Consider the following 11,881-nt stretch of genomic DNA (forward strand, 5'->3'; position numbering starts at 1 on the left):
AATGTTCATCGCATCGTATATTACAAAAATGTTTAGCGTATTGTGTAATGAAAAAAATGCTCATCTCATCGTATTGTAAAATGTCCATCATATATTACAAAAGAGTATCATATATTATAAAAATGTTCATCACATCGTATATTTCTTTTTTATATAGCTTCTGTAATAAACGGTGTAAGTTCTTTCAATAATGTCAACATGTTTAAATTTACAATGAACCTTTTTAGTATGCGATTCTTTTTGTAAATACACACCAAATGTTACTGTATAATATACAATGAACAATTATTGTATATACATTGAACTCTTTTTTAGTATACAATGATCTTATCTAAATATACAATGAACTTTTTAATATAAGATGTGATGAACATGTTTTTAATATACGATATGCTGAACATTTTTGATATGCGCTAAAGATAATTTCACATTATTATATAACATATGTAAAAACGAAATGTGCAAAAATTAGAAAAAGGAAACCTGGCAGGCATGTTTTTTTTGGTGGCCCTTTTTTTGTAAACAAGGAATATTTGCATGGTTATTCAATATAAAGCAAGGGGGGTATTGGTCAGTTTCAGGCCTTGTTTGGCCGCAAGGCGAGATGTTCCCTGGAAACAGTTGCCCTGGATAGAATATTCATAGGAAAATAGGAACCCCGTGGAAAATTCGCTTCACCATTTGGAAGGAGAAAATGACGAGGGGAGCGGCGTGGGCAAGAACGGAGCCGAGGAGAGCGGCAGGAGCGTTTACGAACAGTCCCACGAGTCGGGACTAGTTGTTTTCTTTCTCGGGGATTGAAAGAGGGGGGGGGGTGGCAAGATTTCCTAGCCGCGGGCCACAACCAAATCGACTACCAGAACTCCCCGGGTGAGTATACCACGTGCCTTTTCTTTCCGGGGATAGGGCAGGGATCCTGGAGTTTTCCCTGTCCACCAAACGAGCCCTCAGTGTCTATACAAAGCAAGGGGATTGATCAGTTTCGGTGTCTATACATATCTATACAGAGTTTAACTCAATTTGTAGCCGTGCGCTCCAAACTTGGTACCGATTTGTAATATTTGTGGTAAACTTTTGCTAAATATAAGTCTCAATTGATGCTATACTCGTAAGATCTTACATTAAAATATATGCAACAAAATATTTTTTTCTTACATGTTATATGACTTGACTGAGATTTCCTTAAGTCTCAGCCAACTGAAACCTAGCCACATCATTTTTGAAAAGTGGTACCAATTCGTTGAGATTGCCTCAATTATGGTAAGTATCAATGCACAATTAACTCGATCTAAAGACTAGAAGAAATTTCAGGTATTTTCCCTATGCGTGTCTATTTATCAGTCGACTGAAAAATTTGAAGTGGTCCGTCGATTTCATCTCAACTGTCGGATCAAGATCCAACGTCTAGGACATCATCTTCCACCTCTTCTTCCTCACCCGATCCCCCCCTCCCCCCAAGCCGCCACCACGAACCACCGGTGCTCGCCGCCCTGTCCTCCCCGCTGGTTTTCTTCCGCCCCTGCCAATCCCTCTAGCCCCCCCCCCCCCCCCCCCCCCCCGCGTCGAGTTTTTTCTCCGACGGATTCCCCCACCACCTCCCCTCCCAAACCCTAAGATAGATACTGGGGTAGCCTGTCCAGTGAGGTTCTTCCTCCCCTCCGGCTTTTCTCCCTTCGACCAAAATCAATGACCCAACTTCAAAATTCAATCGACTGAAATGTAGCTATTGTGATCTTCCCTGACTCGGAGTTAGCATTCGCGCAAGGACAACTCACAAACCATCAGAACTTATATATGTCTCTGCCTACCCATTTCTAGCTCACTGCCACATACTCGCACACTCTTCCCGCCCGGCATGGCTGCTCCCTCGCCAGCTCTCCTCATCTACATCCTGGTGGTCCTCGTCGCCACCGCCGCCACAGCCCAATGCCGCCCTCAGAAGCACCACGGCCAGGCCTCCAAGACCGCCTTTGCCCCGCTGGCCACCGTCCACGCCATCTGCAGCAACACCCCCCACCCGGCGTCCTGCCTTGCGTCGGCCGCCGTGCACCTCGACGCCGCCACGGCCCATCTCTTGGCGTCGTCCATCACCGTCCCCCTCCTCCCGGCGAATATCCTGTCGGTCGCGCTCGCCTCCCTCCGCGGCGCTCTCTCGGCCGTCTCCTCCCTCTCCCCGTTCCTCTCATCTACGCTCTCGGCCCCGTCGTCCTCGACGACGCCACTCCGGCGCGGCGCCGCGCAGGACTGCCTGGAGCTCCACGACGCCACGCTGAGCTCCCTCTCGCGCTCCGCGTCGCTGCTCGCGTCCCCCGGCGAGGGTCTCCCCTCGGTGCGCGCCCACCTCTCTGCCGCGCTCACCAACAAGGCCACCTGCCTCGACGGCCTCGCGGGCTCCTCCGGCCCGCGGATGGACGGCCTCCTCGCCTCCCTCGACGACGCCTACGAGCACGTCTCCAACTCCCTCTCCCTCGTCGCCCGCAGCGGCGGTGGAGGGTCCGCGGCAAGCTTCCAAGCCACGGTGGCCAAGATCATCCATCACAACCGGCGCCTGCTCCAAGACGACGAAGACAGCGACGGGGACGACGACGACAACAGCCGCAATGGCAACGGCGACGACGACGACAACAACAGCCGCGACGGCAACGGCGATGCGAACGACAGCGGCGAGACGGTGATCACGGTGGCCAAGGACGGGTCGGGGAACTTCCGGACGGTGGGGGAGGCCGTCGCCGCGGCGCCGAACAACAGCGACGCGAGGACGGTGATCCATGTGAAGGCCGGGACGTACGTGGAGAACGTGGAGGTGCCCCCCTACAAGACGAACATCGCGCTGGTCGGCGAGGGCCGCGACGTGACGGTCATCACCGGCAGCCGCAGCGCCGCCGACGGCTGGACCACCTTCCGCACCGCCACCGTCGGTAATCATCGTCTATCATTACACCTTAACCAACTCTACCTGCACAGCGTCAGCGCGATGCGCACGCACGCTACATTGCTCTGTGTTGCTATGCATGCACACTGCTGATGTCTGTGGAGTGACTGTGGCATTGTTCTTCACGTACACGTAACGTAACCGAGGCTCACTGACTCTGAGCAGCGATAGAATAGTCAAGTGTAGGACATCATGCATGCACGGATAATGCATCACCAAGGAATCTGGTCTGACGCAGATCTATCTAAATTTACGTTTTTGGGCGCATGCGGGTCCAGATTCCAGGGGTGCATGAGTCGAGTCGGATGCCACTGATCCATCACATGCATGTGTTCGTGTTCGCCCCTCGAGCTAAAATCCGAAACATCACCATGGACCTGCATGCCTGTCACCTGTCACAATGTTGGCCGCTCTTAACTCTTAACCCTAGCTAGCTTCGCTCGACAACAACTCATCGACAAAAACACCATTCCTTCGGTCCCAACGAGCGGGACCGACGATCAAACGGCTGGGATTGACTGATCAGACGTGCATGAACATGCAGGGGTGTCCGGCGAGGGGTTCCTGGCGCGGGACATCGCGTTCCGCAACACGGCGGGCGCGGCGAGGGGGCAGGCGGTGGCGCTGCGGGTGAACGCGGACATGGCGGCGGCGTACCGCTGCGCCGTCGACGGCCACCAGGACGCGCTCTACGCGCACTCCTTCCGCCAGTTCTACCGCGAGTGCGCCCTCTCCGGCACGGTGGACCTCGCCTTCGGCAACGCGGCCGCGGTGCTCCAGGCCTGCGCGCTCGTCGCCGGCGCGCCGGTCCCGGGCCAGTCCAACGTGCTCACGGCGCAGTCCAGGGGGGACCCGAACCAGGACACGGGCTTCGCCGTGCACAACTGCACCGTGGAGGCCTCGCCGGAGCTGCTGGCCAGCGGCGTCGGCACCCGCACCTTCCTCGGCCGGCCGTGGGGCGCGTACGCGCGGGCCGTGGTCATCGAGTCCTACCTGGGCCCTCTCGTGGACCGCGACGGGTGGACGGGCTGGCCCGGCGCGGAGCCGGGCCGCGCCGACACGGTGTACTTCGGGGAGTACGGGAACGAGGGGCCGGGCGCCGGCACGGACGGGCGCGTGGGCTGGGCCGGGTTCCACGAGATGGACTACGACGAGGCCGCCCAGTTCGCCGTCGACAAGTTCATCTACGGCGACGACTGGCTCGCCACCACCTCCTTCCCCTACGACCAAGGCATCTGAACTACGTGGGCTCTCAAGAATTCGTAGGTTTAATCTTGAGCTGTTACTGCGTTAATTTCGGCAAGATGTTCAGTAAGTTCTGTTAAATCCTACTGTGTCATGATCCAACTGAATCAGATGATTTTTGGATCTGTCAAGTGTACAATCAGTCAGCAGTTTTTACTATTTGGAATGCAGATGATCTTTTATAATGTATAAATGCAGAACTTTTCTTTGAATTTGTGATCTGGTGGGGCTAGATATCGCCATTTTCTAAGTGGTTCGTGCGTTCCCAAGTGGGTACGAAGTCCACTGAGTTTTGTAACGCTGAAGCTGATAATTGGTGATGACACGGCGTGCAGCAACAGCAGGAGGTTAAGGAGATCCTACTGTCTGGACTGTCCCAATGATGGCGACATGCACACAACATCCAGCTTCACACCCACGAGAGAGAGAGAGAGAGAGAGAGTTCTACCGACTTGGCTCTCTATTATCAGTGTTGATGATTGATTCGCTAATCAGAAATGAACATAGTTAATTTCAAAAGAGAGAGAGAGAGATGAACATAGTTTCTTTTTCCTTTCCTTTTCTGTTTGTTTCCATGGTCGACATAATTTTGCTAACTGTTTGTTTGCGATTTTGTTTTAACGAAAATCGCTTTCTACAGTTCTTTAACTCCCACTTCAGTGAGAACAGAGGATGATACTGATACCTCAGTCAGAGGCCACATATTGCAATGGGCTGGCTGCAGTGATCTCACCCTTTCAGATCTCCCCACCTATCTTTTCATCGACACAAGTAGTATCAAGATCTCACCCTTTCAGAAACCTTTCTAACTGTTTCTGTATACAAAGAGTCTTATAACTGATTCGTATGCTAGTACGTACAACAAAAGCAAAGCAGAAGTAATTCGGGTGATATTAACCAGGCTGTTTGCAGAATAAAATATCACTGCTAGTTAAGCAGGGCATTTGGCACACATGGCTGTGCTTCCGGTTATTCCAATTATTGCTCTTACTTGATCGGTGCCCCCCACCCCTTGATCAGTTCAGACTTCAGAGCTGCCACTTCTGATCGTTCTTGCGCAGAAGACCGTCGTCGGCGCCGTCCTCGAAGACCCGAAGCGTCGCGAGGCGGATGAAATCGGTGACCTGGACTCCCACATGCCTGCTCTCACAGCACAAAATGAGTGAGCTTCAGGTTGATCATCAGACAAGAATTTTCCACCAGGCAACAAACACCTCTTTCTATGCTTCTGCTACCAAGCAGTAGTCTTCAAAGAGGAGAGAAAAATAAACATTCAGAAACAGATGATCAGTCCAACTCACCACGGGAAGCAGGCCTTCTCCGGCAGCCGCATTCCGAGCCTCGGGCCCTCGTCGTAGCCCTCGCAGACGAGCTCTCCCTTGTCGTCCCTGTAGCACACGATCCCTCTCACCTGGTCCTCGAACACCTACCGATCAGATCACCAATTCAGAGAGGATTTACCCGAAAAGAAAAACAATTCAGAGAGGAAACCAGTTGTCTCCTTGGATCAAGCATAGACATGGGTGATGCAAGTGTGCACCGACCAGTACAAGATAATTTACAGTACCTTGTTGCTGGTTGGTGCAGCAAAGGAGAGGTGCGAGGATGGCTGGTTGCATCCATGGGCTGCAGAGGCTCTGAAGCTCAGGGCTGCCGCCGGCCTCCTCGCGCCGAATCTCGGGCCGGTGGTGGCCATGGAGGAAGAAGGGTGAGGATGGCAGTAGCCTCTGAACGCCATTTTCTGGTTGGTTTCTGGAAAGGAGGATGGGGTTCAGCAGAGCAGAGGGCCTTGTTGCCTATATGCTAAAATTCTGAATGATTTTCTTGGGGAGAGGAAGGAAGGATATGGCCAGTTACAGAGCCATGGCACTTTAATAAGGTGTTTGTACTTTCTTGTAGGTTGTAGGGGCCGGGGCGGCAATCATCGGAAGGAAGGAAGCAGCAGCAACCGCAAAGCTTGCAATATCTATCTATTTTTTCTATTGCAAGCTACACTTGGTGCGTCGTGGCCTTCCGTTGTAGGTCTCTGATAATTTGTTTTGTTGGACTTTTTGCATTTCAGTTGCATTTTTGCAATCCATGTCGCTATAGATACATTATAAATTCTCAAAACTGTGTAAACCTTATGATTAAAATGCTAAATCTTTTACTACTCCCCTCGATCCATAGTAATTGTCGCCGCTTTAGTATATAACTTTGTACTACTAAAGCAGTACTTGCTTAAAAGAACCATAACTGTCCTTAGCTTGCATCACACAAAAACACAAAAATCTCAGAAAGGGATGGCCACTGCAATCAACCAGCTTTGGTATAATTAGCAGTGTGAATCTACATGTAGTATAATAATGATACGCGGCTGATGGTTTTGCCTCGTTGGGGTCGGTGGGCCAGCGCCATTACCTCACCAACATTATCATCATAGATGTTAATGACATTCCTCAATCGGATTCAGCATAAATAATCCCCAATATGATGTGACAGCAACAGCGAGCCTTATCCGATGATGCGCGCCAAGAATTGGTAGTTGTGCTAAACAATTGCTTTGCCATGTGACCCAGCTCGTTATCAACGGGGCAGCGATCTTGAGAAAGAGGGGAGGGGTGGTCATCTTGTCTTGTAGCACCGGTGCAATCTAAGCCACAAAATGGAGGGTTATGACATGGCAAACATTGGGTGGGAATTGCTATGAAAAATAAGAAATGTTCTAATTTTGCCAGGTTCAAATGATATCACTAGATCTGTCATGAATGAAATTTAGTTTCAGGGTTTCTGTCGGTGTTCCGCTTAAATAATACGCCGAACTATTCGGATGCGGGTTGGGCCAGTTTTCGATCACATATTTGGGGATACCGATACATTATCGGCGACTCACAAATGCTGAATGGAAACACGTCGAGGAGAGACTGCAAAAAAGACTTAGCAGTTGGAAAGGTAAACTGCTGTCTCTGGGTGGAAGATTGGTCCTCATAAATTCAGTACTAAGTAACATGGTACTATATATGATTTCCTTCTTCCAATTGCTGAAAGGAGTTTTACATAGATTGGATTATTTCCGATCAAGATTCTTTTGCCAAGGAGATAGCGAGAAAAAGAAATATCGACTGGCTAAATGGAGTGTGGTTTGCCGTCCCAAAGACCAAGGCGGGTTGGGCATTAATGACCTTGAGGTTAAGAATAGGGCCCTCCTTGGCAAATGGTTGTTTAAACTAATGACGGGAGATGGTGTATGGCAAACCCTCCTGAGAAGGAAATATGTGGGTTCCAAGGCGGTATCTCAAGTATACTGGAAGCCTGGGGATTCTCACTTTTGGGCAGGTCTGATGGCTACGAAGAAATATTTCTTCTCCTATGGATCCTTCTCAATTAAGGACGGCTCGGAAATTAGATTCTGGGAGGACAAGTGGCTGGGAAATGCCACACTCCGAGAACAATATCTGGCTCTATACAACATTGTGCGTCATAAGGGTGATACTATCGCCACGGTAATGGAATCATTTCCGCCAAATGTGACGCTCAGAAGAGATTTAATTGGACCCAGACTTCAATCATGGTATATCCTGCTCCAGCGTTTGTCCACGGGGCATTTGTCACATGGGTCTGATATATTTCGACGGAACCTACATGGGAATGGACAATTCTCAGTGGAGTCTATGTATAGAGCGTTAATCCAGTCTGATGTGCCAGTTGATAATAATAAGAAGATCTGGAAGATGAAGATACCTCTAAAGAATAAAATCTTTGCATGGTATCTTCGTCGCGGAGTCATTCTTACTAAAGATAACCTTATTAAAAGAAATTGGCATGGAAGCCCGCAATGTGTCTTTTGTCATCATGATGAGACAATAAAACATTCTTCCAATGCAAATTGGCTCGTTCTATATGGTCAGTCATCCAGATAGCTTCTGGCTTGTATCCTCCTTGTAGTGTTGCTAATGTATTTGGCAACTGGTTACATGGGATAGATTACAGGTTCAGAACTATTCTTAGGGTGGGAGCGCTTGCCGTTATTTGATCGCTTTGGCTATGTAGAAATGATAAGGTGTTTAACGATAAAAGTACTTCTCTGATGCAGGTTATATACAGGTGTACTGGGACTCTTCGTTTATGGTCCTCTCTACAACGTGTGGAGAATCGAGGCCTGTTTACGGAGGTGTGTACACGATTGAAGGATACGGCGAGGGATACTTTTACCCAACATGGGTGGCAACATAATCTTAGGATTGGCCCACCTCCGCTTTAGGCGTTATACATACTCTGTTTCTTTGTATTTCGCCTTCTTAATTTTCGTTTGTGTGAGAGAACTTGTTTGGCTGTGTGCATCATAGTTATACAGAGGCCGGGTGTAATGCTTAAATCTTTTAAGTAATAAAGCACCCCTTTTCGAAAAAAATAATACTCACTCCGATCTATATTAATTGTCGCTGAACGCCACCTATTTTAGGAGTGAAGTGGTACTTTGCTCATTAGCGGTGTGTACCTGAACACTCTGGCGACTCTGTTTCAGCAATCAAATCGTTCTATTCCATTTTGAGAGCAAGGGTTTCAATCATTCATGCTCATGTAGGCCAAACAAGTTTGATGTGGGTCGGGATCCTCTGCACTACTGGACGGTGCAGCAGTGCATATGACACGGCAGCGACCGTACCGCATATGATGCGCTAATGCAGATGATAACACCATTATTTTCCAGCGGGGGGCAGTTAACGATATATTTTTGTTTTTTGCATGATTTTAGGTGTTTGATGAAAAGGTACTCGTTTGCTTCCAGGTGTGTCTTCGTAATCATGTTTTTGTAGGAATCAGGCTGCCACCAGCTAGATGCTATAAGTAGCCGTGACACCCAGAACAGTTCGAGTGGAGGCAAAGAGGGGTACGTGTGTCTGAAAATGTTGGGTGAGGAGTATCAAAATCACACTTGCTTGGAAAACTTTCGAGTGTTAGCCACTTCAGTGTCGCACCGCATGAGTGATTTCGACCCGTTCCTGTCGGTCGAAGCCGACACACCTGAGTTCAGGCCATCTTTGGCAGTGGCGCCACGTGTACCGGCGGTCGAGATTGCCGGGGAGGGGGTTGCTACTCCACCCTCATCCCCTCCTCCGGCAGCAGTGCATGCGCGACATCCTTCACCGGGGGTGACATCCACACGCCGAAGTGCTCGACATGCGGTGGCCGATGATGGAAGGACGGACACCGACGAGGACTCTTTGACCAAGGCTATGCGGCGTAAAGCTGTGCAGAACCTTGACAACCAAGGTACTTCGTCATCGCCCAAATCATTTTTATCTTTTTCTACTACATCCATTGTTGCTAAGTTAAATAATGTGGGTGTTAGTCTAGGAAATAATGAGAATGATATTTCTGTTTCCGCAAACGCTTTGAGACATTTGGAATATGACCGATTGAAGGTTACTCCACAAGTTTCTAGCAAATCTTTTATCTCACATCTAGATGAGGAGGAGCTGCATGCCACATCAGATGGTCAGCTACTCGCTCATGTAGTAGGGGAGGTTTCGGACGTGGGTTTGGAGGAACCCGGGCTTAGTTCATTGATTGAGCTTACAGCTTCCGGTCGTAAATCCAAGTCTGGTCGGTCGAAAAAAGGTCGTAAACCCTATAAAAGGGCGAAATTTTCTAAATCTCCTATTGTTTCCTCATGAATGGCATGTTCTTTAATAGCAGAGGTCTTGGTGACTTGGCTAAACATCTATTCATTGCGGAATGTAATAGGGATTACAATTTAGATTTTTTGGCTTTATCTGAAACGGGAAGACGTGATTTCTCAGTAAGTCTGCTTAACCGCCTTTCTGGTGGGATAGATTATAACTGGATTTCACGACCACCTCGAGGTCGTTCTGGGGGCATTTTACTCGGCGTTAACACAGAGACTATGGATGTTTTGGCTAGTTCGGAAGGCGAGTTTCATATTAAACTCCATATCCGAAACAAAGCTGACAACTTCACATGGACCCTCGTCGCCGTGTATGGGGCAGCCCAGGATGAACTCAAGGCCGTTTTTCTCCGTGAACTGGTTAATCTAGCGAAAGATAATCCCTACCCCATTCTTATTGGTGGGGATTTTAATTTGCTACGATTTCCAAGCGAGAAAAGCCGAGGTAGGTTTGATAATCACTGGCCTTTCCTTTTCAACGCTGTCATAGACAGTCTAGATTTGCGAGAGGTTTCAATGATTGGAAGACAGTTCACTTGGGCGAACAGTCTTCCGGAGCCGACATATGAGAAACTAGATCGCGTTTTAATGGATACCGACTGGGAATCCAAATTCCCTATGGTTTCTATTCGCGCTCTTCCTCGTATAGAGGCTATCTCAGACCATGCACCCATCCTCTTAACCATTGGATCTCCACGTCCACAACACCGACGCAAGTTCAAGTTTGAACTAGGTTGGTTACATCGAGATGGATTCTATGATATGGTCAAGGAGGTGTGGGATAAACCGGTTGCCGAGCCTACCCCAATACACAAATGGAACAACAAAATGCGTGCATTACGTAAGTTCCTTCATGGTTGGGCTAGGCACACTGCGGGTATCCTCAAAAAGGAGAAGCTTCGTCTTTCATCCATTATTGATGATTTAGAAGCTTTGGCAGAGATTAGAGCTCTCTCTGACCTCGAATTAGAGATCAAGAGTCAATCGAATGCCAAGTTAGCTCGCATGTTGCGCGAGGAGGAACTCAAGTGGTACCAACATTCAAACTCTCAGTTTATCCTCAAAGGTGATTCGAATACGAGATATTTCCATGGTGTCGCCAATGGTAGACACCGGAAGAAACTTATTCATTCCCTACAACAGGAGGAGGGCATGATTGAAGGGCATGAGCAACTTAAGTCTTATATCACTAGTTATTATAAAAATCTATTCGGGACTCCTCAGGAAGGAAACTTCTCGATGGATGAGTCTCGAACAGATGACATCCCCCAGGTTTCTGATGCGGAAAATAGCCTTCTAACAGCTCCATTTTCTGAGGAGGAAGTTAGAAAGGCAGTTTTCCTAATGGAGCATAACAAAGCACCGGGTCCAGATGGTTTTCCCGCTGAGTTCTACCAGAACTTTTGGGAGGTTATCAAACATGATCTCCTACTCTTGTTTGGCTGCCTTCATGCTGGTCAACTAGAGTTGTTTCGCTTAAACTTCGGTGAAATTATTTTAATACCTAAGGTTAATGAGGCTGAAAGGATACAACAATATCGTCCAATATGCCTCCTTAATGTTAGCTTTAAAATCTTCACTAAGGTAGCGACTATTAGGCTCAATTCGGTTGCTGAACATGTGGTTCGTCCTTCTCAAACTGCTTTTATGCAAGGCAGGAACATCCTAGATGGGGTTGTTGTCCTTCACGAAACAGTTCATGAATTGCATCGAAAAAAACTGAATGGGGTGGTTCTTAAAATTGACTTTGAAAAGGCTTATGACAAAGTCAAGTGGTCTTTTCTTCAACAGACTCTCAGAATGAAAGGATTTTCTGCAGAGTGGCGCGCAATGATCCATAGTTTTGTGGCTGGAGGTAGTGTTGCCATTAAAGTCAATGATGACGTTGGCAACTATTTCCAACCAAAGAAAGGATTGCGACAAGGTGACTCAATATCGCCCATGCTATTCAATATAGTGGCGGATATGTTAGCGGTCATGATTGAGCGTGCCAAGGTTGATGGCCAAATTGATGGGGTAGTGAATCATCTAGTGGA

At 48.4% G+C, this 11,881-nt stretch overlaps 2 protein-coding genes across 2 annotated transcripts; one reads left to right on the forward strand and one right to left on the reverse strand.

Moving 5' to 3' along the window:
• Window positions 1–1,767: 1,767 nt before the first annotated feature.
• On the forward strand, window positions 1,768–4,389 carry LOC123160868 (pectinesterase). The gene is made up of 2 exons (XM_044578718.1): window positions 1,768–2,918; window positions 3,477–4,389. Exons 1-2 carry the CDS (start codon window positions 1,856–1,858, stop codon window positions 4,169–4,171), a joined length of 1,758 nt encoding a protein of 585 aa, XP_044434653.1. The 5' UTR covers window positions 1,768–1,855; the 3' UTR covers window positions 4,172–4,389.
• A 317-nt stretch (window positions 4,390–4,706) lies between these two features.
• LOC123158921 (uncharacterized) lies at window positions 4,707–6,079 on the reverse strand. The gene is made up of 3 exons (XM_044576738.1): window positions 5,745–6,079; window positions 5,479–5,603; window positions 4,707–5,317 (listed from the first exon to the last, which is right to left on the reverse strand). Exons 1-3 carry the CDS (start codon window positions 5,913–5,915, stop codon window positions 5,206–5,208), a joined length of 408 nt encoding a protein of 135 aa, XP_044432673.1. The 5' UTR covers window positions 5,916–6,079; the 3' UTR covers window positions 4,707–5,205.
• Window positions 6,080–11,881: the final 5,802 nt, after the last annotated feature.

This window comes from Triticum aestivum, chromosome 7B (genome assembly GCF_018294505.1).
Source record: "Triticum aestivum cultivar Chinese Spring chromosome 7B, IWGSC CS RefSeq v2.1, whole genome shotgun sequence".
Lineage (NCBI taxonomy): Eukaryota > Viridiplantae > Streptophyta > Magnoliopsida > Poales > Poaceae > Triticum > Triticum aestivum.